The following is a 27,364-nucleotide window of genomic DNA, read 5'->3' as shown; positions in this document are numbered from 1 at the left end:
ATTTTAGGAATACAAAGTCAGCAACTGTCAGTAAACTGGCATTACATAAACAAGCTTTTTATACTATTTCACTTTCTACTATAATAATAATACTAGTTATGAAAAATTTTACTTGTTTTTATATGGTCCTACATATGAAATTTGCTAGAAAAAGCTAAATATGTACATATAAAGAAAAGTAAAAATATGGAAAGGTGCATAGTGGATAATTTTATTCAAAATAAGAATAGCAAGAGTTAAGATAATGAAGAAGTAATGAATTGTTATAAAAGCTTATTTCTGTAAGTCAAAAACAGTGAAGTAATGGAATAAAAGTAGTGGTAAGATAATTTTAAATTTCATATAAGGGTTACTATGGTAATATGAAAAGTAAATTTGAAGAAAGATGGTGAGTATCATGAACAAAGTTCTGGAATAGTGCATCTCAACTCTGCCATGACTGTGTGAGACAGCCCTGAGATGGGTCCTAAGTGGAGTGTCCTCTCCACTGAAGCTCACACTGGACTCCCCCTTACTCCTCTCTACAGTGTGGACCTGCCATAGTTAGTACAGCTACTGGCAGAAGAAGAAATAAGTTACTCATTTTTTCTACTTGTATTACTGTATTTCTTCCCGAATTCTGGGGAGGGCAGATGATAGTAAAAGAGTTCCAGCACCACTGTCCATCTTCCATATGTATTCTGAGGCGTGGTTATGCCTTTCTCTAGCATGAGAGTGAAGGGAGGTCAAAGGCATTGGGATAGTTGAGGAGGAAGAAGTATAGGATTTGGGGGGAAGTGGTAATTTATGTTTTCCACTCTTCATAGATATTCTTTCAAAATTTCCCAGGTACTATAAAGTTCTGACACTTCCAAAAAAATACTTTTTAAATAAGTGGATGACAAATAAATATAAGGACTTGAATCATCCCCAACCACAAAATAAGATTAGTCTCAGGTCATTCTCAGTTCTCTGCAGCCATTCCTTGTGTAATGAATAGGTATCTTCTATGATTTCTATACTAAAAGATGGAGATCTGGGTAGCATTTCTTTGAGGAGAGGATATTTTACCTAAACTTTCTCAACTTGATGTTGCATCAGAGAAACAAGGGTGATTATTACTTTTATCCTGCTCACTCTATATTACTAATTTGCTGTAGTGTTGATTTTTAATGATCTTCTCTATTGCTTGGTTAACAAGAATATAGAATTTTCTCATTCTTCAATAGGGATAACTTAATTTATGCTCTGGGTACCATTCAGGGAAGACCATGGGCAGTAAATTGTACACAACCTTTGGGTAAATTATGTACCAGAGCACTGGACTGAGATTGCTTTAAGGTATCATAAGACTACTAGTAATAGTATAATAATAATACTCTGATTTATTATTTATCTATGTTCCTGGCACTGGTGGGTACTTCTATTTATGATGTATGCCATTTGTTTATAAATAATCCAGGAGTACTGTGTTACTATTTTTTTGTAATTCCAGACAATTGGACCATGTTGTCACAAACTATGAATATCTACATCATTGTATATCCATACACCTATAACTCTTTGATTTTTGTACTATACTTACTTGAATGCTTATCATTCATGTTTAACTCTAAGCTTCTTGAGTGATATTCACCTTTGCTCCTATAGTGCATTTGCACTCAGTGAATAAATGCTAAATACTTATTTGGTGAATGAATGAATATCTCCTTTGATCTGAGTTCTCCAAATAGTAAAAACAGCAATGGAACAGCATATTTCAAGACCATTAATATGGAAGTAATTAGCCATTCAAAAGAAATAAATAGCATGATAACAATAATAACATGAGAGTAACTTCAATATTTTTTATACAGAAGTAAAAAACAAAAAACTACTGTGCTCACAGGAATTAATAGTATCACTATGGCTACTAATTTAACAGATTAATTTTTCCATTGCTTAGCTTGTTAATGAAAAAATGGTACCTTTTTTCCTAATGGAATCTCTACAGTGCAAACGTTTCTAAAGTGTAATTTTTATTTTTTTATTTTTTTTGCGATACGCGGGCCGCTCACTGTTGTGGAGCACAGGCTGCGGACGCGCAGGTTCAGCAGCCATGGCTCATGGGCCCAGCTGCTCCGCGGCATGTGGGATCTTCCCAGACCGGGACACGAACCCGTGTCCCTTGCATCGGCAAGCGGACTCTCAACCACTGCATCATCAGGGAAGCCCCAAAAGTGTTTTATCTTACATATATTTGTATACATGTACTGAATTTTGTTAGGCCTTTCATTGAGAGTGAGAACCAGACTGGCAGTTTCAAATTACCATCTGAAATTGTACTGTTTAAATTTGCAAAGGTATCATGGGGGTTAGGGTGGAGGGGAACACTCCAGTGTCCATGACATACAAAGTCAGTGCTGTTAACAATTAAATGTGAAAACATTTAAATAATGCACTTCCACTGACACCCAAAGAATAAAATCTAACCATTAGGATGGTACCTAGATAGCAGATGATTTCACAGCAAAGTGCTCTGACCTCCATCAAGTTAAGAATCAATAGAACCTAGGTAACTGTGGTAGAATCAGAGACAGTCTCAGCTCATGAAAGGCCCTTCTGTGCTAGAGCTATATTAAATTATCACAGCTAATGTAAAATCAAACTTGGTGTAAAAGATAAAAGTGTAAAGTTCTCACAAATGATCACTTATCACTTCATTCTGAAATGCATACAGCATTCATTATAGATTGAAATACCACTCAAATTTCACCATTTAGTTGGGTTTTGAAACAGCCAAACCATTAACAGAAGAGAGTAGCTTTTTATATTTATACAACCAGTGACTAATGAAACATTATATCCTGTGCGCAAAGGAGGAAAAAAAAACCCTTTGTTTTGTAATGAACCCAATTGGAGCCCTTTTTAAACACAGTGTAATATGGTTTCACTGTTTCATCGAGCCTCTCATTACTTGTGTCAATAATCCTAGGTAAACCACTGTTGAACTTCACAGCAATTTATCTAGTAGCATGAATAGCATTAATCTATGGGGTGCTTTTGATGAATTGTAGTTCAAAAAGCAAAGCCAAAAATGACTTCTTACAAAGTGCTCAGAAAAGTATCTATTAGAAATATGTCAACTGCCAACTACCTAAAGGTAGCTTGGCTATTTAGGAAATCATGCTGTTGGCTAGCTTGCAAACACTGAGAAAACATATGAATTTTCCCCACTTGAATTACTTTAAAAAAACAAATAACATACCTTTCATCTAAGTATATTATTTTTTCTGTCACTTCCCTTCTAATTCTCTATATTTTTATGTCATATTGCTTTCAACACAATGTGACATGCTATGCAACATGCCCCAGGTTCCAAAACTGTTAGGTGAGACAAGCGCTTATCAAGTTGAGGGTGAATCAGACTTCATTTCCGTGACTGCAAGACCTAAACATCCAGGTCAGCACGAACTGAAAGCTACTCCTGGATCCTGCTCTAAGGATCTAACTTATCTTCTTGACACACTCAGTGGTTGTTATATTCTCTCTGGCAGTGAGCCTGGTAGGGTTTATCTACAGGGGGTTACTACATTTAATTCCAATTTATCAGTCTAATTTGATTAGGCTGATCTTTCCCAAAAGCTGGAATTTGCACAATTCATGAGATACTAGAAATTACTCTCTCAGCTCTGTTATCTTCAAGATGTTTATATGTGGAAAGTCTATTCAATGCAAGACTTTGCCTTCAAGAACAAAAGTGTTATTAAGAACTGAGAAATGGTAGACACTAAGGTAATTTGAAAATAAAGTTGTAAATTGATTTAATACATTATTCTTTCTCCAATTTTGGCCTGTATCATAAAACAGTAAACATCTTGGAAAAAAACACAAATGGGATTATTTTTCCCCTAAAATTAAATCCCTTTACAAAGAATTAGACTTTATCCCCCAAATTCCTTTTTGGAAAGGTATAAAATTAACCCATGCTTCTTACAGTTATTTTATACTTAGGTTCATGAGAAAGATTTCAAATAAATGTACTCCCTTCAGGATTTCTAAGATCCATTGGATTTATTACAGCATTGTGTAATTTTTACACAGTACTCATTCAAATACTGTAATATTGTGTAGAACACAACATTAGTCTTAAAAAAAGTTTTCTTGGTGAACTATATGAGAAAAATCTTACATTCTCTAATGCTTTTTTCTCTTGGAGATTCACATTGTACCCTATAAATAAACTCTGAGAAGTCTTGTAATAAAGAAACCTGACTAATTTTGTTCATTGTGATATTTATCGATTTCAGAAAAGTTCATCTTCGTCTAACAATATGTTAAAGCTACCTCATGAACAACTTGTCCTGGCTTTTGGAGTTTAGGAAAAACAGAGATTCTTTTTAATCTTGGGTATTGGCATGTCTTTTTGCCATTTTCCTATATTTACTCAAATTGTGAGATTATTGCAGAGGAGAAAAAAATGTCTGTGGGTGTTTCAAATTATTGTTCATAAGAAATTAGTACAGTTTTCAATAGTATTGTACACCTCTGTCTTTGCTACATCTCGATTACATGCTATCTCTCTTTGTAAAACTAGTAATAGTGATTATAAAGCATATTTTTATGATAATACTACCAAAATTAACTCAGGGAAAATATTGTTTTCATGATTCTGATTTATAATTTAAAGCATAAAACGTAAAGAAAACCATTAATATGATTTACTCTTCACCACCAAATATTATACAGTATATTTATAATTAAAAAATCTTTCACAAATATAAATTTTATTTCGAGTATAGGCTGTCATTTTATTTTATTAGTTTGACTTGAAACATATTAATTGTGGATCATGAAGATATTTACACTTATGAGAAGTCCTTGTGAAAGAAAAAGAAAACCCATTTAAATTTGTTTATTATTCTAAAGATTTTGATAAATTTAAGCAGTTTTTCAGGTCATTCTTGCATGTATAATAATGTCAAAAGGTACTCACCATGTACAATGAGAACATACTCTGCACTGCTTTGGCCAATGGTATTTGTGGCTTCACATCGATATGTACCATTATCCGTTTTGTTGAGGAAAAGAATGTTTAGCTCCCTACCACTCACAACCATTCGGTCAGGATCTGGTAATTCTCCGCCATCCTTTGTCCACAAAACAGGTTCTGGCCTATTGGATTTAAACATGCATATAAACAAAAAACATATGAAATGTTACATATTCTGTGAATTAATTAAGCAATTTATAAATATTTAACACTCATTTCATGGATAACTATGTGCTAACTTCTATAAGGTACCAAAAGAATCATAATGCACTTACTCAGAAGATTTTGGAGGTATGGCAATTATAATTTTATTCTATTCTCCTTAACTAAGCAGACATGTATTAAGGAGCTAATTAGTTGAGTCACTATAGTAGTCACTGATAGATAGCAGGTCCTGCGGCCCAGATTCTGTGGCTAAATGTCTCATACCTGCTGGTCTCTGGAGGATTGCCTGTGGGCTATTGGAGCAGCCTTCCACAGGGGTATCTGGAATTATACCTTTGCATTTGGGGTCACCATTGTGGGGGCACAGCTTTGCCTGAAACCACCTGAAATTTCTCCCCCTTACCTTTCCTGCTTTCTCATCCCTCTAGAGGTTTTTTTTTTCTGCAAGTTATCTCTTTTCTTTTCTTTTTTCCTTAGCTTTACTGAGATATAACTGACACACAACACTGCACTAGTTTAAGGTGTAGAGCATAATGATTTGATATATGTAAATGTTGCCACATGATTACCACAATAAGTTTAGTGAACATCCATCACCTCACATAGTTACCTTTTTTTCTTGTGATGAGAACTTTTAAGATCTACTCTCTTAACAACTTTAAAATATACAATCCAGTATTATTAACTATAGTTGGCATACTATACATTATATCCTCAGAACTTAAAACTTGAATTTTGTATCTTTTGACCACCTTCACCCATTTCCCCTATCCCCCACCCCTGCCTCTGGCCACTTTTATTCAACATTTTACTGGAAGTCCTAGCCAGAGCAATTAAGCAGGAAAATAAATAACTGGTAACCAAACTGGAAAGGAAGAAGTAAAACTGTCTTCATTTGCAGATGATATGATAGCATATAAAGAAAACCCTAAAAATTCCACTAAAAAGCTCTTAAAACTAATAAATGAATTCAGTAAAGTTACAAGACACAAAATCAATAGACAAAAATCAATTGAATTTCTATACACCAACAATGAAATATCAGAAACAGAAATTAAGAAAATCTATTTTATAATTGCATCAAAAAGAATAGAATACTTAGAAAAAAATGTAACCAAGGGGGTGAAAGATCTGTACACTGAAAACTATAAGACATTAATGAAAGAAACTGAAGAGGTCAAATAAATGGAAAGATGGTCTTTGCTCATAGATTGAAAGAATTAATATTAAATGTCTATACTACCCAAAGCAATCTACAAATTCAATGCAATCCCTATCAAAATTCCAATGGCATTTTTCACATAAAAAGAACAAACAATCCTAAAATTTGTATGCAACAACAAAAGGCCCCAAATAGGCAAGCAATCTTGAGAAAGAAGGAAAAAGCTGGGGCTTTCACATTTCCTGATTTCAAATGATATTTCAAAGATATAGTACTTAAAAGAGTATGATATTGGCAAAAATATAGACACATAGATAAACGGAATAGAAGGCTCAAAAATAAACCCATGAATATACGGTCAATTAATTTTTGACAAAGGAGGTAAGAATACACAATAGGGGAAAGGACAGTCTCTTCAATAAATAGTGCAGGGAAAACTGACGTGCCACACACAAAAGAATAAAGCTGGGCCCCTATTTTACGTTATACATAGACATCAGCTCAAAATGGATTAAAAACTTGAATGTAAGACCTGAAAATGTAAAACAGGAAAGAAGCTCCTTGGCATTGGTCTTGGTGATGATTTTTCAGGTTTAACACCAAAAGCAAAGACAACAAAAGCAAAAATAAACAAGTGGGACCACGTTAAATTAAAAAGCTTCAGCACAGCAAAAGAAACAACTTAAAAAATGAAAAGGCAGCCTATGAAATGAGAAAATTATTTGCAAATATTATGTCTGGGTAAATAAGATAAGGGGTAAATATCCAAAATAAAGAAAGAGCTCATACAAGTCAGCAGCAAAAAACCCTGATTAAAAACAGATAATCTGAATAGACATTTTTTACAAAGGAGATATACAAATGGACAACAGGTACATGAAGAGATGCGCAACATCACTAACAGCCAGGGAAATGAAAATCAAAACCACAATGAGATAACACTTATACCTGTTAGAATGGCTGCCTTCTAAAGGACAAGAAGTAATAACTGTTGAGGAGGGTGTGAAGAAAAGGGAACTCTCCTACACTGGTGGTGGGAATGTAAATTGGTGCAGCCACTATGGAGAACAGTATGGAGGTTCCTCAAAAAATTAAAAATAGAATTACCATATGGTCCAGTGATTCTACTTGTGGGTATATATCCAAAGGGGGGAAAAAATCACTGTTTCAAAAAGGTATCTGCACCCATATCCATTTTAGCACTATTTACAATAGCCAAGACATGGTAACGACCTAAGTGTCCATTTACAAATGAATGGATAAAGAAAATAAATTCCAAATGTAATGGAATACTATTCAGTCATTAAAAAAAGAAGGAAATCCTGCCATTTGTGACAATATGGATGGACCTTGAGGGCATTATGCTAAGTGGAAAAGTCAGACAGAGAAAGACGGATACTATATGACTTCACTTATATGTGGAATCTAAGAAAAAACTGAACTCATAGAAACTGACAGTTCTCCTTTAATCAAATACTTGCAAACAATTCTCAAAATCTGCTTTCAGGGAAGAAAGGATAAATGAATCATGAATTTCTGTCTTCAAAGAGTTCAGTCTTATGTAATTGTTAATGATAAGAATGGTTATTAGTATCTATCACCATGTGTTGACAATGTCCTAGTTACTTTACGTAGATTTACTATAATCCTCGTAAGAACATGGTGAGTATCACTTTTAAAAATATAATGCAGATAATAATATAGAAGATTAGAGATGTATTCAAACCCTGGTCTGAATCCATAGTCAATGCTTTTCCCACTACCCCTTGTGTTCTAACATGAGGAATATTTTCCTAGTTCTTCTATGTCAAAATTTTTTAATTTAAACATGATTTTATCTTACCATTATAAATTATTTTCAAAAAAGCTTTAATTATTTGTTTATTTTGGTGAAAACGTTGAACTTATGCTTTGTTGTCGTGAATACAATTAGAACATAGGTTTTGATAAGTGGTGTCTATGACTACCACAGCTTTTCTAAGATGAAGAATATGTATTTTTTTCTGACAACATTTTGTAAAAGAAATAAAAGTTGTGAACCAAATAATAATAAATATTGTAAATTGTATCAAAATAAGTAGATCAGCAGTATGGTAAAAAAAGTCACTTAGTTTTTTAGTAAAAGTTTGTCATCTAAAAACATTAGAATAATACAATAATTTATATCATCCAATTATATAGACAACTCATTCTGATAGCATCTTTAATAAAAGTCAAACCATTAATACTTCTCAACTTTCTTCATATATTCCTCATTTGCTTGTTGTTATTTGAATTTACTAATTCTTATTTTAAAACTGATAGACTGGATAATCTTGAACCATAGACATCCTTAAAATTCTTTAAAGAAAAAAGCAGGCACAATAAAACTATGATTAACTACATGTAAGTGAAATAATTAGAAATTGCATCCTTTCTACAAAGCCACATAAGGCCAACATTAAGATAACAGTTACATTAAGGATAATTTGAATTACAGAAAATTCATCCTTAAAATACTGCTTAATAGAAGTATTTTATTATATTAAGAGGCAATATTTCTTCATATATAAGTTGGAATTTAAACACACAGATATAATTATATGCAAATATCTATACATTTCCATACATAAAATTATACTCCCCAAATCTAAACTGTCAATTTTTTCTCTGTTAGTGTTCATAAACTTTAAATCATATCTTAAAGCACATGGCTCTGTAAATATGTAGTTAAATTTAGATATATATTTAAAATTTTGTGTATAGAAATGAAGTTAAAGATCTAGAAAAATTATTCAAGTTGCCAGTATTTAAAAAACTTTTTTCTAAAATAATAATTCTCTCTTTTAGGAAATAATGAACAAACACCTGCAAAAATGAAATGGTTAACAGGAGATTACAGCAGTATAAGTCACTCCTGACAACGAACATTGCAGCATTCTTGATTGTACTCTGAATGATAAATCTTCAAGGTGGCAAAAAATGTTAGCACCATAAGATGCAATTTTAACAAAATGGAGGTTAGAGTTTACACATCGATTAAAGATAGCCTACACATATTCCAATTAGTACTTAAAATGTTCAAGCTTCTTAATAAAATAAGCTTAACCATAAAAATATTAACTGGTTTAGCAAGTCTTGATACAATTTGTGTTTCATCTTAATAAAGAGGGCCCCTAGGCTTTCTCTAATTGGAACCTAGAATGATTGAGTTTCTTGCTGCAAATGAATAAAAATCTTCCCTGCTATTCAGGCAACCAAAGGAGATCATTTAAAAAGTGGTTCCAGTCTACAGTTTCTATGTGATAAGGCTGAAAAAGAGTAGGAGCCAGACACCAGGAATTAGAGGACAGTGACACAGCATCAGGCATGAGATAATACTGTATAACTCTACAGCAAGAATATTAAGATAGTCAATCCAGAGAGTTGCCCCTTTCAAAGCAATTAATTTTCAACTAAAAGTAGAAAATCTTCTGAATGAGATGAAATTAAATTTATGTTTGTTACCAAATCTATAAGGCTGAAAAAGATATTTTGTTTTCTTAGGTACCTAAAAATATTTGTGTAGCAGTTTCTTCCTAGGGTAAGCAAAAAACAACAAGAAAATAAAAGTGAAAAAAGGAACCAAATATGCTTGTATCTTTATTCTCTTGTATTCTAACATCTTGGTGAAGCTGTTTTTATCTTAACAGACTTTTAAAAAACTTTTATTGACTCACTGTTTTGTAGATATCTAATAGGAGAATCTCTGATATCTTTAACAATTCCTTATTTATAAATTAGTGTTGGAAAGAATTGCCACAACTTTCTCAGACTACCAGTTTATTTACTATTTGAACTAGATATAAACACAATTACTAATATCCACTGAAACTCCTGAGTTAGTCATTAGGGCATTTATTCTGTAAAGTCATGACACAGTAATAATCCCTCTAATTCTTCCAACTGTATATGGAATCATTCACTCCCTAGGTATTGATGAGAATACCTATTGATGAGACTATTGGTGAGCTTTGCCTTCATAGCTCCCATTTTCCCTTTTAGGCTCATGCTTGAGAAGAATAAAGAAGCAGCAGTTTAGTTATAGAAATATCAGTCCCACAATACAGATCTCCTAAGGAAAGAATTCTCCTAGTATCCTTACAAAGTGGACAAGAGTAAAAGGTCTTCCAAATTTTGGAATGGATACACTCTCCAGTATCTTCCTTTTCCCAAATGGCTATATCCCCCTTGAGTTCTGCAATGTCTTTTCCTTCAATAAGCACAGTACATGTTGGGTTCTAATTCTAAAACTAATCCTGTGAAAATTAAGTTACTTTTTCTAGATAAAAGAAAAAAATAAGTCACTGTAATAGCATTCAAGTAAACATCTTGTTCTGGCTCAAAGGAAAAAGAAAGAAATTGCATACTACAATTACACATATCTTACATTTCCTTTAATATAAGACAAAGCATGAACTTATATTTAATAACTTGGGGCCTATATGGCACATGAAGATGACTACTGCATTTATTTCAGTTTAGAAATTCCATGGGTGGCAGTAGATGTGATTGAAGCTTCAATACTCAGGAGATTTTTTTAAAGCCTAATTCCCCTTTATTTCTTATAATATTTTTACTCTAAAGTGAAAGAAGGTGGTGGGAGTTATGTAAACATCTTGATTCCTTTTTCTGCTTTAAGCAAACTTTTAAATCAAGAAATTATACTGCAGAGTCTGTATATAAAACCTCAGCATTCATGCTATCAAATGTTTAGAGAAATGGAGGGAGAGAACTTAAATGAAAATTAATTGAAAAGTGGGTTTGAAATTGGTTTCAAGTGCAGAATTTTAATTTTCTTGGGTTCCCATAGGGAGGATTCTGAGAGAAATCTAGCCTAGGCAATCTCCATTGGGTAGATGGATATTGTATCCATAAACCACAGTCCAAACTTTGTCAATCAAGTGAGGAAGAAGAAAAAAGGAAAATAGGAAAACAGAAGCTGGGGTTGCTTGCTCCTTTTTTAAAATTTAAATACAAATACAAAGGAAGTTCAAAGAGTAGCCTTTCTCAAAGCCGTGAAACCAATTCAAAACATAATTTTGTAATGAGTCTCAGTTGGAAGCAAAGGATATGGTAGATAAGCAGAAAGAGACTGAAAGGGATTACTTGTGGAGTTATTTATTATGTTGATCATTTCAAATTTAAAGATACATAAAGGATTATTTTGTTATTGAGGATCAAATGAGATGTTTCTGAACATAGTTTGTAAGTAACTTTCTATATATATTGAAAGGTATATTCTTAATTATTGTAAAAATATTGATCTAGGCCCTTGGAGAATACATACAAACTGTGATTTTTCCTCAGATTTGATTGTTGTGTAACTTAATTATAATGAAATTTGTTTTCTTTTTATTCTGATATTGATTTTATACTTTTCATGGCAGCAATTCTTAAAACATCAAATAACTTTTACTATTAGCCAAGTTAACTTTGAATGTTTTACTTATCACAATTGAGGTTTGTTTTAAAACATAATCAATGAAACATTTATGTGTCTGTCTTTATACGTATAGTTTTGCTTAAGGGAAAACAAAACTTCAGAAACGTTTTATAGTAGAGTAATCTTCAATGACTCTCGATGGGTTTAATTACCAGAAAATGTCCTACTCTTACACTTACATCTTAAGACAGGTAAGAGATCAATGAACATTTTTGTTGTTGCTGTTAATTAAAGTATACCTATATATTCTTGACTAGATACTTCATAAGGTTACACAATTATTATCTAACAAGTATCTATAAACAAATCAGTGCAAGTTTTGAACCAAGAATTATAAGGGACATAGGAAAACTAAAATAATATCTGTTCTCTGAGATATTATACTTTAATAGTTTACATAAAATATGTCTAATCAAATATAACACTTGGCAGGATATGGTAAGTGGCATAAATGAGTTATAAAAAATCATAAAGATTCATCATATCTGCATTAGGAACATTGCAACAGGCTTTATGAAAGATATAACTTTTGACTCATCTCTCTAATTATGGCAGGATTTTGAGCAGTAGAAATGGAAGATGACAGCTCAAGAGGAGTCAGAATCCTGGTTAGGATGCTTGCCTTCCAGAGGCTGTATTGTTGAATAGATGAATTTAAACATGGTGAATGCCTGGAAAGAGTATAAGGTTACTAGGTGATAGTGTTATTGGCTAAGATAACAAATTAGGAAAGGGCAAAGTTAAAAGTATTTGATGTGATAACTGAGCTGGGGGTAATAAAATCAAAAGCCAAGATGTAAGTTGATATTAAGGAACAGGACCAAATATGCTCATAAGAAGCTTAGTCCGAGACAAAGTTGTTTTGTTTTGTTTTGTTGTTTTTTTTTGCAGTAGGCGGGCCTCTCACTGTTGTGGCCTCTCCCATTGCGGAGCACAGGCTCTGGACGCGCAGGCTCAGTGGCCATGGCTCACGGGCCCAGCCGCGCCGCAGCATGTGGGATCTTCCCAGACCAGGACACGAACCCGTGCCCCCTGCCTAAGTAGGCGGACTCTCAACCACTGCGCCACCAGGGAAGCCCCCGAGACAAAGTTTTTAGAACATGAATCTGGACATGAAAAATTATTATTTTACTATTAGACCAGAAGACTGATGATGCCGTTAATATGGAATACAGAATGAAATATGGTAGGGAACATTCTGGTCATAAAGAGGAGGATGAACAAAAGCAAAGAAATGAAAAAGTTTGGAATAGAGAGGTGGGGGGTAAAAACAAAAACCTGTACATTTAAACCTGTACGTTTTTTAGCCTGGCACTCAACCCTGGCCTTGAGTATCAGGTGGAAAAATCCAGACTTTCCTGAAAAATAAAAATGCTTTACTAACTCTTTTGAGAAGTAAATATTTCTGAGCAGAGTTTCCTTTAAGTATACCAATGTGAAATACCTGAAAAAGAAAAATTCAATGAAGAGACCATATATAGAGTTCTGAAGAGAGAAAACAAAGATTTACATGAAGTTGGAGTAATAATAAAGGCAAGTACAGAATAATAGAATATAATAGAAGAGCTCTTGGGAAAGTAAACATAACTTTTTGGAGCTAGAAAATGTATGGTGTTAGTGAAAACAGAGGAGAAACTCTCCTTATGGAGTCTAGTCTGTATGAACACAATCTTAGTCCTGAATAGGAAAAAATAACAATGCAAGACCAACCAACTAACCAACCAAATGACAAACAAACATAACATAAACCAGGGTGGAAACAAACTGAGATACAGTGGAAAGGAAAAGTTGATGATTTCAGTTTAAGAAACTCTAAATTCAAGTGCTAGAAGAAAATAAAGAAACACGTCTTGGGGCTTCCCTGGTGGCGCAGTGGTTAAGAATCTGCCTGCCAATGCAGGGGACAAGGGTTCAATCCCTGGTCTGGGAAGATCCCACTTTCTGCAGAGCAACTAAGCCTGTGCGTCACAACTATTGAGCCCGCGAGCCCCAATTACTGAGCCCGCATGCCACAATTACTGAAGCCCACGTGCCTAAAGCCTGTGCTCTGCAACAAGAGAAGCCACCGCAATGAAGAGTAGCCCCTGCTTGCCGCAACTAGAGAAAGCCCACACGCAACAACGAAGACCCAACGCGGCCAAAAAACAAAAGTTTTGCTTTTCTGATATGTGGAAATGTGCCCCATGTATTTTCATAAATGTTTAAAATATATGATTATATGTACACATTTCTGCCCCCTATAGCTCTTTAACACAATATTTAGAATAACTATTTTTGCATAATCTGTATTTTGATACAGCTGGTATCATCATTTATGAAGTTGGCTCTGTCCTGATATTTCAAATATTTAGGGCTGGAATAATACAGTAAGCGAAGAGGGAAAAAAAGGAAAAGGAGACTTGAAGAAATTATGCAGGTGAAGAAAATTTAACTACTCTTTAATGTATATAATTTTCCATTGTGTTTCTAGCCTGTTGCAGTTATTTGTATTTCATTTAATAAATATGTCTTTGTGTATTTGTGTGTGTAAGAGAGAGAGAAAGAGTGAAATAGTTCCTTAGCTTTTTTTCCTCATTGGTCTCCACTCCCTTCTGATTTTAGTGGCTTCTGGATGTGTTCTTCAGTCTCTTGCTATATCCACATAATTCTTAAGGTTAGTCTTTGCTCAGAATAGATATTTCCTATACTTGAAAAATTCTTTTTATGAAAAGCAATGATTTTTTCCCTTCTATTTGCAGTTTGAGAATCCCAGTGATTCCTGTTGAAAGTCTCAACAATGAAAGCCCCTACTCAAATATCACCATCAGTACTTCTGCCTGATAGGGTCAAAGGTGTTTAATGCAGTGATAAATGAAGTCAGTTTGCAGCGGGAAATCAAGCCTACCTATTCCATTAAATTGCAAGATGAAAGTCTGATTCTGAATTTATCTACTCAGGTAAATTCCTGAAATCAACTATTGCACTAGTATAGTGTCAAGTAGGAGGAGTCTCATTACATTAAAGATTAGATTCAGATGGGACAATAAAATCAATGTTAACTTCATCATTAGATTTAAAATCTCAATAGAAAATGAGAAATGGATTTCTTCTACCCTGATTAATCTGAGCATATGCTACTTGATTCTGACTTTTTAAGGTACTTCTTGCCTACAAGTTTAGAAACTTGTAGTAGAAATAGAAAATAAACTATATGCAAGAGGTAAGTGCCTTTAGAGACTTGAAAATAATGGCAGCTTTTAGAGTGCCTGTGAAATCCTGGATCACTTTTTACTGATAAGGTAGTGTTCATTGATAATTATTTTAACATTTTTGAAAAACAAAACATTCATACTACAAACTGTATAATTCCAGATGCTTTGTGGCACAAGAAATAAAAGATTATCCCCAGAAAAGATAAGATTGCTATGATCCTGAAGGAGTGACAGATTTTAGCACTGAAGAAAAAATATTCAAGATTGTGACAAATGCTTAAGCTAATCTCTCAAGGACTTTGCGCTAAAGCAAAACAATTACCCATGCCTTATCTACACTTAACATTTTTTTTCCCTTTGGTAAACACGGAATATTAACTCCTGGTTAAAAGATCAAGAAATCTTGAGTAAACATTCATTCCCTCATCCAAGCAATAATAATTCCCTCTTTGTATGTACATTAACCTCAAAATCTCTATGATATTTTAAAAAATAATGTCTTAAGAAAATATTGTTTTCAATTTCTTTGAAACTTAGGGACTCCTTGAAACCTCCTTTGACTAAGATAGACTTTGGAACATTTTCATGTTTTTCAAATCAATAACTTATGAGTCTGAGTTTCTCAGAATTTCCACCTTATCAACCTGTGTACATTATAAGGACAATTTGATACCATATAAAATGTATCTACAAGCATCCTAATCAGTCAGATGCCTGAAAACCATTCAGTTCAAGGGCACATTGCAATGACAGGGTCCTATTCTCCATATAAGAGTTACTTTACAATCCATTACTTTCACTACTATAAAATTGTGCTAACTAACCTTATAAGATCTAAAATACTTATGTTAAACACTGTGTCACCATTATAGAACTGTTTCTGTTCCACGACTTCCTTCTTTTCTAATATTAAAACCAATGGTCTTGGAAAAGTAAAAGTAAAGTGCACGTCATTTATCTGGTAGCTGGGGAATTAAATGCTTCATGTAAGTAAATGCTGAAGATAATTGAAATTTAAGATTAAAACATTTGCAAGTATATTTTAATCATTTGGATGAAATCCTTCTCAAAGGATCAAACTTTTCTGCATTATTAAACAGAACATACTTAGTGCCATTCAACTGTTTTTTTTGGAGCTAAGATCTCCTCAGTTTGAACATACATTTTTGTGTAGTGACAGTTTTAGAGAAACTGAAGTGATTAGGATTTAGCATGTTCTTTTCCTGAATGTCCCCAAGATCCAGCTTCACCACAGTTGGTGTTAATGTAACAATTTTCAAATCTTTTGAAATGCGACCTACAGGAAAAGATATATTTTACAGCTTTACACAATGCACAAACATATACACACAGGAAATAAAAGCTTGCTCTTTCTAATGTACTGTAACATCTTCTTTCTTTTTCTTCCTTCCTTTCTTATTCTATTATTTTTCCATTTTATTTTTGTTTTTTAAAAACGGTTTTTCAAATTAATCTGATGACTCATTAAAAGCCACAACCAGCTATTTGAAAAACACTGCATTTGTGACCCACAGTGAGAGCTCCTGTGGCCTCTAGGTCTTTTTGTCCCTATACTGGAAAGCTATTATATTTTTAATCTTGCTTCTTTTTTTTTTTTTTTTTTTTTAATGCGGTACGCGGGCCTCTCACTGTTGTGGCCTCTCCTGCTGCAGAGCACAGGCTCCGGACGCACAGGCCTAGCGGCCATGGCTCACGGGCCCAGCCGCTCCGCGGCATGTGGGATCTTCCCGGACCGGGGCACGAACCCGTGTCTCCTGCATTGGCAGGAGGACTCTCAACCACTGTGCCACCAGGGAAGTCCTTAATCTTTCTTCTCGATGGTCACCTCACTATATTCATCTCTGTACTTGTAATTTTGAGTGGTGGCGCTGAAATCCATCACAGCTCACCATTCTAGAGAAATCTGCTGGTCACAAGTCACAAGGGTTGCTGTTCTTTTCTCCTGTCTTTTTTATTTTCTCTGTCTCTCTCTTCTTTCTCCTTTCCTTGAAGCATCCCAGATATTTCCAGTACTTTGATTGAATTTGAAAGAGTTGGGCTTTAAGGCCATCAACAATCACTGACATATTCTACTCTTTCTAACTGGAAACATTTGTAAATGTTCATATTTTCTACAACTTGGGACACTGCTGTTTAAATTTTTTTCAAACTTTGAAGTTTAGGGGTTCCTGTATGATTGAGGTTATATCTAGAAAAGTGAATCAATATATACCACACTTTGTAAAAACACATATAATGCAAGAAAATTTCTTTAGATTGTTTGAATAAATGGCTTTCCAAGGTATAAAAATTTTCTCAGTTTCACCATTAATTGAAATAATACTAAATATCTCCAGTGATTCTGAATTTTTTTTTCCACAGTTTGTTCTCTCCATATATTTGCAAAAATGATAATCAAATTATTTACCACAAGCACAAAATGACACACTCCTCAGTAAGTTGAATGGTGATCACCAGAAGGATACTAGCTCTAACGTTAGGACATGTATTATGGAAAAAAATTGCAAAGAGAAAAAACGAATCTTACTGAATGGCACTTGTTGAGCAATAGGTTAACATGTTCTTTAATCAAGGATGAAGTATGATATTTCAGCTCTTTTACATGTTAAGAGTGATTTTTGTTTCTGCACATTTCCTACAATTACCATTTTGATGACTGTTTTTATATAAACACAAATGAATGTTTACAGATCTTTAAATAAAGAGTAAAATGCTTAGATGTAATCTCATAATTAATATATTAAAAAGAAACAGAGATTTTAAAATCCATGAGCCCAAAAGTACACATCTTAAAATCTAATCAAGGATATGACATTATCACTCCACAATGTCTTAAACATATTGAGACATTTTAGTGTTAGAGTTTCCCACTGAACATTTACAAAATAATTGGGGTTTTGTTGCAAGAAAATTGCTTACCTGGAAATGTTCAAGAAGTACATTTCCTCTTTGGATCTATAATCATGATTCTGCAAGCTCTTATGGGACTTTCACAAGACATAGGCACATTTAACCGAAAATGATTGAGTGCCCAACACACCACAGATGCCCAGCCTAAATAACAGCAGTGGAGATTACCGAGAGTCAGCTTCTTGTTTCAAAAACAAAACCAAATATATTCGGTCTCATTTCCAAGATAACCACTTGTGTGTTTCCAGAAAGTCAACATGGGATTAAATTTTGAAGCCATGAGATGGAAGCAAAAGACCATATGGGCCTCAGAAGAGAAACTTGTATGAAAAGGACAGCACATGGATATATTTTTTTTAATTATGAAAACTTGGAGTGAATTTCCCAATATTATTCCTTTGAAAACACTTTAGAAAAAACTGACTACAATGCCTTTAATTAATTAATTGAGACAACTTTATATCTCTCTAGAGATCAGAACACAAGGGGGGAAAAAATCTAAATGCTCTGTAACTTTTATCATCCAAGGACTGACTTTGTGAGAGTATGTATATAGTAGGTCTGTCCCCTCATTATGTTTATTCCACCAATTTTTTTGGTGACATATTAAGCGTAGTATTTAGCAAGAAAGACATACTTTGGGGGAGTGTTCACTTTGAACTTCCGGCTTATTCTATTTACCCTCTAAGGCTGTGCATTGTATTTCATTACATTGGTATTACGTTTGCAGGTATTGCTTTGTAGTTATAACCTGCAGTCTTAATCTTCTCAAACATATCAAATTAAGAATATAATATAATTAGCTTTTTAAAAACAAATATATTTAATAATCAGAACTATTTAGATATATTTAGAAATTCTTTAGATACTATTTAGGTATGCTAATACAGGTTTGATTCATAACTGATAACCTTTTATAATTATTTAGTTAAAATATGGGCATTCCTAAAAGTTTATAAGTATTTTCTCATTCTTGCCAACTTCTCTGGGTTATTGTGAAAAGTCAATATGATAGGAGAACTAAAAACACTATGTAAATAAGAAAACATAACCATCAGAGTTGTTAAAATTTTTAAAAAGTGTCTTTGTAATCTACCATTTATCAACTGAGTGACTAGAAAAGGTCATATGACCTCCACAAGACTTACTGTCCTTATCTACAAAATGAAAACAATTATAAGAGTCTTTGTAAACCTTTTACAACAGGATAGTTGTGTGGTTAAAATAAGACTAGCATGAGTGAACTTGAAACCTATGCCAAAATGAGGCCTTATACATCACAGACTCTGGATTCTCAACCACTCATGAACCATGCTATTCACTTAGTTCTGGTTTCTCTAGAGCTCTTGCTTTGGCTTTCTGTCAAAACTAGCTACCTGGTTAATCTCTATTTCATCCCAGCTGAACTCCTTTACAATGTTGCCTTTTCCACATTTGTGGAACCAGAACTCATTCTCTACCCCTTCCAGTCCTTCCAATTGTTCTAAATTTTTTTTCTACCTTAACAGTATGGAGGGGCTATTCTTATGTCTCAGAACTTTTCCACTTCTAGCTATATTACATTTTACCCCCTGATAAGGGTTCATGCCTCTGTTCCTCTTCTCTACAGCTCATTATTACTATTTAACCTCAACAAAAATAGCCATGTTGCCCTGCCAGTTTTGCCATGACTTTAGTTTGGATTCCTTTGCTGTTCAAACATGCTTCGGAAAGTCACAGACCGTTGTCCTAGAATGTGTTTATTCTGCTTAGAACCTTGAATTTCAGAGCCATGGAAGAAATCTGAGATAGTAATTCAGTTCCCAGCGTTGCCATAGTAGACCAATATCAGCATGTGTATTAAATATGTAATTAAGACTTCTGAGTTTAAAACTTGGTGAGACACACTGTATGTAATTTTTTGACAAAATAATAACTTATCCTCATGGCTATTATTTATTATGAAATTACTTGGAGGCAGAAATTGCATATATATTTTCATTAATATTTAAAACAATTTGTTTACTAGGTTTTATTTTCTAATTTTAGAGAATAAAAAATACTTGGTATACTTAACACTGGTAAACTGTGGACTTTGGGGTGAAAATGATAGGTCCGTATAGGTTCATTGTAATGAATATACCACTGCTGTGAGGGACGTCAATAGTGGGGGATGTTGGACATGAGTAGGAACGAAGGGTATATGGGAACCCTGTACTTTCCACTCAATTTCACTGTGAACCTAAAGCTCTCTAAAAAATAAAGGTTATTAATTAAAAAAACATTTTGGTGTGGTTACGTGACTTACTCAAGACCACTCAGGCCACAGATATCTACGGATTTATAATTCAAAGCTACTTTTATTTCTCTTTCTACTGCACCACACAGCTTTTTCTGCCCCAGAGCATGACAGCTTAGATAGTATATCTGAACATAAACACAGACCTTGACGATTAATTAGATGACTTTCTATAGCGCAGATGGCAGGAGAGAGACAAATATTGTGTAATTAACATCTACTAGGCATTAAGTCAAATCATATAAAATTGCCATCATTGTAGATCATATTCTTTTTCCCAAAATTTGTGAAAGGAAAATCAAAATGGAGTCTATATTGCTAAGAGAGTTCCCTAAAATGGAGCCAGGAGGCTATTACAAAGTATGACTTATGCCCATCTCAGCCTGAATAGAATCTAACCTTTTGATCTCTTATTGTCCTACTTAAGACATCTAGATCATCTGCCAGAAACTCAAGATAATTATTGGGCCCATACCCTAAAATAACTTGTGGCAGCCTGTCTACTTACTGGACTACCCTAAAATAACACAGGATTCCTCAAGGACAAATATTTCCTGATTCACATCAATCACAATTCTCACTAGGCAACTTTTAACAGCCTTGTGGCTTTTTGTCTTTATAAGCCCCTGACTCTTTCTCTTCCCTTGAACACTCTTTTGGTTTAACCAGAATCTGTGTCTCCTGAATTGCAATTCTTAAGAGACCAAATAAACTATTTTATTATTTGCAGCCTTCTGCACTGTTTTTCTGTTGACAAATTCATATTTTCCTCTGTTTTGGGCTAAGACATTTCACTCTGGATTACTTGCCTTCTTTAACTCCTGTTTGTTTTGTCATTTCTTCTGGCTGTGATTGGGTTATATGACAATTAGTAAATAACCTGTGATTTGTAAAAAGGTACATATTAGGCTGAGAAAACTGTTTTGCCTTCATTTGCATCTCATTTTTTAATCTCTATTATGCTAATAGGAAAATGCATCAGTGTGTTTTTATCAGATTTCTTCTTAAATTCTATATCATTTTGAAAATGGATGTGTAAGTGTTCCTCTAAAACACCTCACTAGTTATTATATGATATGTGATCTGTTTTCCTAAAGATTAAAATCTTGCTTCTTATTCAGAATAGCGATGTTATGTGCAATGCAATTATGTATACTAGATTCATACCAAATTCATAAGAAAAAGTGTGGTTACCAGAGGTAAAATAATAACTACAACATAAACATAATGCCAGGTATACAGAAAAATTTATCAATGACTATAATTATTTTCTTTTATAGAATAAATACCAAATATACATTCATTTGACTGAAAATGTCACATTGCTTTTGTGAAGTAAATTTACAAAGTGTTAAACATTTGATTAAAATGAATGATGATTCTTTAGCTATAGCATGTGGGGGGCAATCCCACACCTTTTAAGGTCATAACATTAATGTAATATAACAGCTTTTTCCCCCCTCTACTTCTATAAGCGGAGAATGCTGCTTCCTGAAAGCTGTCTGGAAATTCAGCCAAAGAAAGAAGAAGGTTGCAAAAATTCTGGGAACTTTAAAGAAAAGTGGCTGGCATTAGCTTGGTCCTCACTTTAAACTAAAATTAAAACAATAGACAGACATGTACAGTAATCTCTCTTTTAAGGAAAGAATAGAATTCCTCTACAGTAATGTCAAGTGGAACAATTTGGTCCTGGCCCAAGCTTGCAGCTGTTCCACAGGAAAACAGCAAAAGGCTTCAATCCAAAGCAGGCAAATAAGGCATGATTGTTTATAAACAGTCACTGTGGCCCTCACATTTAGAACAAGAAAAACAATATTAGCATCTAGGAGGCCAGGTTAGGAACATGAGTCTCAGTATGAGTTGAGTCACACCATCATTTTGTGATTTATACAAAAGATAGTGGTGCTATTTTTTTCTACTATTAACTTGCCTAATAACCGTGGATAACTCATACTTTAGGAAATCATATATTGGTCAAACATTTTTAAAAAAACAATATTTGATCACGGATTAAGGAAATGATATGTCAGCTACAAAATGTAAAGAAATCATATACCTGTTATCCACTTCTGATTCTCACCTTCTCATCAAAGGGGGCTCGGGTAATTGGTAAGGATAATAGAAATCGGGTGTTTCAGGAGTCAGTTAGAAGCTAAGACAGTATTGCTTCTCCGTGATTCCAAAATAACAAAATGGGGAATCAGGTGTAATAGCAGCAAAACAATGGAGAACTTTGACGGTGATTACCAGAGTAAAATAGGAAATTCGAACCTACCTGTTGGGTAAATGTGATATCACATACTTCATTTTTACTCCCACTCTTTACAGGCTTTTTTGATCCTATCTTAAAATTTGGACAGCCTCTCTACTATTTTTTGTTTTAAAACTTCTGTTTGACATAACTTTCTCTTCTCATTCCTTTTCCACTTTTCATGATTCATTTTCTGAAATGGGTGTCCTTCCTGTTTTCTTTACTTCCCCACCACTTACTAACTCCCTGATTAATCCATTTCAATTTGTGTTCTGTTCTCTTTGCTCTAGTGAGACTTGTTTTCTTTATGATCAGTAAAATTTCCTTCTGGGAAAATCCAATGATTTCTTTTCAGTCTTCCCTTGTTTTATTTGTCCTATCTGCCTCAACTGGCACTGTTGGAGATCAAATATAAACTAGAGAGGCTAGAACTGAGACTGTCTTTAAAGAGGTTAATGTCTTCATTTATTGGAAATGATAGTTACTTTGAAAATGCAGAAGAGTGGATTTTAAGATAATTAGGAAGGGCATAAAAGAAGCAGTGGTCTAAAGGCAAAAATGAGTCAAAGAAGTTGGCTATACCTTTAATGTCAATGGCCTGGAGGTCTACAAGGAAAGAAAATGGTAAAAAGAGAGTTCGGAATGACAATACAAGAGAATAAGTTAATGTATATTTACTTGTGGACCATAGCACATAGAATATAACATTATGATCTATAATGATAAAGATAGAAAATAATAATTTTAACCCTTCTGGAGCTTATGAGTGAATTGCCAGAGGATACTATACTAATTAGAGGATATTCTATATGGCTGTAAACTCATGCTAAAAATGGTCAGCTTGGTAGGAATTTGGCAATTTGCCAGAAAGGGCAAATACGGCAGAAAGCCTGATAGAAGAGAACAGCAACACTAAAATGTGTCTTGAGACTACCCAGTTCTTCACCTTCAAGCATCCAGAGCTTCGATTTCAGTGCTGCACGTTATTGTAGGGCCCATCCTAATTTTTCAAAAGTGACATTGGCCAACATAGGTGACAATTTAGACTCAGCAATTGAAGTAGCAGAAAATAGCTGAAGGAATGTAATCTTTGGGCAATGATTGAACTAAGTTTACAACCTGACTCATCCATTTTAAATCTGGATGAATAAGGAAAGTCAGTTAATACTGAGCTTTAGTTTTCCTTTCTGTAAAACAAGGAGCCTTTTTATTTCCATTACCTATAGCAAAGTGATACTAATCAGGATCCTTCTGAGAAAGGTGACATTTTCTATTTCTTAAACTTCTGGAACCTTCGTATTCTTAAATAACATAAATAAATAAGAGATTGTGTTTTTCATTCATCGGCAGTGCAGAGGATTATTGCATATCCAAGTTTATTTCTAGGTAACTGAAACAGAGACCACAATAAGGCATATCTATTCAACCATATCTGAGCTGAGGGAAATGGACTACTTAAATAGCTAATTACATAGATCACAATCTAAGTACTCACCAAAAAAAAAAAAAATGTGGATAGTGAGAGTGGATATGGAATCAAAGAGAAGATCTTTGATAGGTAATTAGATGCTATTTGAGCTGGAATGTATTTATTCCCAAGCATTCTATATATTATATTTCCCATCTTCACCTCATTTAAATGTGTAAATTGTACACATATGTACTTTGGGGCAGAACTATGGAGAGAAGGTAAAATCAAAAATCCTTTGCTATTCCCTGATACTTTATCATATCTCCAAACACTGACCTCTGAGGTTATAAGGAGAAATGGAAGCTAAGGGCGGGGTGGGGGGTGGGGAAAGAGGAACAGACAGAGTTGGAAAATAATAAGCAAAGGGAACAGGAGTGGAAATAGAAGGGAAAGTTAGGAAAGAAGCGCTGGTATTAGATATACAACATCGGGAGGAAAGAAACTGGATTTAAGTATGTCTAAAGCTGACTAGAGTCTATTACACTTCTTTCTTAGTTAAAGCACTGATCTTACAGTCAAAAGCTCTGTTGAAACTGTAGTACTGAAATGCACTGTCACATTTTGATAGCGCACTGCAGTTGAAAAATGTTTTCTATAAGCAACTTAAACTTATCAGAGGGTAAGAACTATAAAAGTGAATTGTACAGGATATATGTAGTAAAGCTACTTTGAAAAAATTTGCTCCTTTCAAGGTCTAAAATGCCTTAAATGTTTCTTAAAAGATAGAAAAAATTTACAAAATGCTCTTTAAGTCAGTATATTTTAAATCTCTAGAAAATAATTACTGGAAGAGAGAACAGTTCTAAAATAACAATATGGTGATAAAGAAAGTATGAGTTCACTTAGTGTGTTAAAAAGTATAAGACAATACAATTAAGGAAGTTGAAATTTCAGGCTTCTGTATTAAAATTACTAGAGAAAAATTCCTCATGTGATAATATGAAATCTACACTTAAATAACAAATGTTATTAGAAACAATTTTTTAGTAATTAAATTTGATTTGCTCAAAAGCTATCCCATATAATTATGTATAGAGAACAATTAAATGCCTCCCATTAAAATTTAAACAGAAATGCAAATCAATTGGAAGCTTCTAAAAAGATCAAATAAGTGACTTTCAGCTCCACGTAGAATGCTACTATAGAAAGATCAAATCATTTCCAATGAAATAATCCTTATTTGGATACTCCATACTTGAATTTTCTATTAAATATAGATTTTCTATGAGTTAGCTGTTTATAAACATGAATGTCAAAAAGTAAAATTTTAGGGTTGAAGTGATGTTAGAACTCATCATTCTAACAATGAAATCGCTTTATAATAGAAAATGTGGAGTCTGTGACCCTTTTCATTCACACTACCTCCAAACATATCACATTCACAAATTATGTCTCAGGGGCTACACTAGAGGTGTAGATTTGATCCCCCTTAGGAAAATGATTTCGCATGTAACTTTAAAACTTGGGCATATTTTGAGGATTCAATATTTTCAAAGCTTTTCATGAGAGAAGTTCAGCATGTGTAACTTCTACAATCTGATGATGTAAAAACAGTGACTGATTAAGCCTATACTCCTTTCAGGTTGAAATATCTTAGTAGGAAAAAAAAAGAAAGAAAGAAAGAAAAAGAACAAAAAAATCACAGTTGGAAGCCTCCCCAGAAACTTCACTAGATGACAAAATACAAGACCAATCTTCCACAAACACTTAATGAAGACATGGTTCAGGGGGGTTTCTGTTCTGAGATCACTTTGCCCACCAAGAAAAGACAAAAATAGTGGATTTCTGCAGTTAAAGACTGTAATCAAAGCAGGATACAAGAAAAGTAAAAAATTGTATTGCTCATTAAATCACTTACAGTGGTTTTCCTTTGGATTCACAAGTCAAAATTAAAGGCTGTCCTTCTTGTGGAAAAGGAGTGGATGGTATAATCTTAACTGATGGTGTATCTAGGAGAAAAGAAAAAATAATATTAAAAAAGGTCATTACACACATATAAAACTATATATATGTTCAGGCCATTTCTTGTAATTGTATATATTTATACAATTGTGTATATTTATATAGATTTAGTGAAACAGGGTCTGCAATTTTAAGAAGCTACCATCCTGTCAAGGAAAAGCTTACAAAAATATCTGAATATCTTATGAGCACCACTGTGGTATTATTTCTGAAATCTGAATTTAAAAGTGAAATTGCAAAAAGTGGTTCAGAGGAATATCAAGCATTTCATACAATTGTTTCTTCACCTATTTATAGATGGCTATGCATATTATTATTATGGACTGAATACGTTTATGTGCATTTGAATAACAACACTTTCATTGTTGCAGGAATACCAGGGACTCACAATAAGGAACCCACAAAGAACTTGAGATCAACTACTGTCTCACAAGCATTATGCAGAATCTTTTTGAAAATGCAGTAATGCTGCACTTAGCACATGCTGTTTGCTTTAAAGCACAGTTAGCAAATCATCTGAAATAGTTATTTAGAATGTTATTAAAAGTTAACATTTTGTTATATATGCTACAACATAATTGTTATGAAGTTATTTCCATTTAACAATAAAATCATCCGTTGTGGAAGAAGATGCAAAAATACTTTGAGACATTTATATTTCTAATTTTATGCCATGTAATATTCTTTAATCAACACAGAGATACATATTACATGGAAAAACTGGAAAATAAACTAAAAACAGAGACAGTGTAAACAGGCTCATTCCTTTATGACACCTTGCTAGTGCTGGTTTTTTGTGGCTCGCAGTCAACATGGAACTGTCTCCTCCTCTTGTTTCCATATCCTCAACAATAAACAAAATAGGCTCTGAATGCTCCGGGGGGGGGTCACAATTATTCTCACCCTTCCCTTAGTTGTGATAGAAGAACTGAACTACCCTGAGGTTATAGTCATTCTCTGACTTTGAAGCCAATTAAATAAGTATCAATCAATTGTATAATTTTTAGTTTAGTTATCTTATTTCAGGAAAATATTATGCAGATTTGTCATATATAGAACAATAAACAAGATCCTGTGGAAGGCCTTGTATCCCACTTATAAATTATTTATACTTTTCAAATGCATTCTTTCTCAATCCTTTAAAGAAAAAAATACATTCAAGATAATCAACAATAATATCCCATTTACAAATAGGCATTCCATGTACATCATGGTAAAAAATTGTAGTATAAAATAACCCAGGAAGAAAAATTAATTTGAAGAAATATGAAATATATTGTCATATTTTTAACCAGTAGAAAAAAATAATTTAATAAAGGACTGAAATATACTTCACTAATTTCATTATCATCATCACATTTATGGAATCAGTTAACATGATGATCATATAATTTTGTCTTCCAAGTAGAACACTTTTAAAAGTGAAGAGAAAATATTAATTATATAGAATAACAAGTGTGAACCAGAATGATTCTGGG

At 33.5% G+C, this 27,364-nt stretch overlaps 1 protein-coding gene across 4 annotated transcripts in view; it reads right to left on the bottom strand.

The window, feature by feature from the left end:
• CADM2 (cell adhesion molecule 2) overlaps positions 1 to 27,364 on the bottom strand; it is a 1,069,280-nt gene that overhangs the window by 80,583 nt on the left and 961,333 nt on the right. For all 4 annotated transcript variants that reach the window (XM_060297930.1, XM_060297931.1, XM_030860960.2 and 1 more), the window contains 2 exons: positions 25,783 to 25,873; positions 4,955 to 5,133 (listed from right to left, as the gene is read on the bottom strand). In XM_060297930.1, the coding sequence (XP_060153913.1) occupies positions 4,955 to 5,133; positions 25,783 to 25,873 (270 nt within the window). The remainder of the gene's footprint in view (positions 1 to 4,954; positions 5,134 to 25,782; positions 25,874 to 27,364) is intronic.

The sequence above is a fragment of the Globicephala melas genome, chromosome 4 (genome assembly GCF_963455315.2).
Source record: "Globicephala melas chromosome 4, mGloMel1.2, whole genome shotgun sequence".
NCBI classification, from domain to species: Eukaryota; Metazoa; Chordata; class Mammalia; order Artiodactyla; family Delphinidae; genus Globicephala; species Globicephala melas.
Note: the sequence above shows the minus strand (reverse complement) of the source record. Positions and strands in the feature narration are given on the sequence as shown.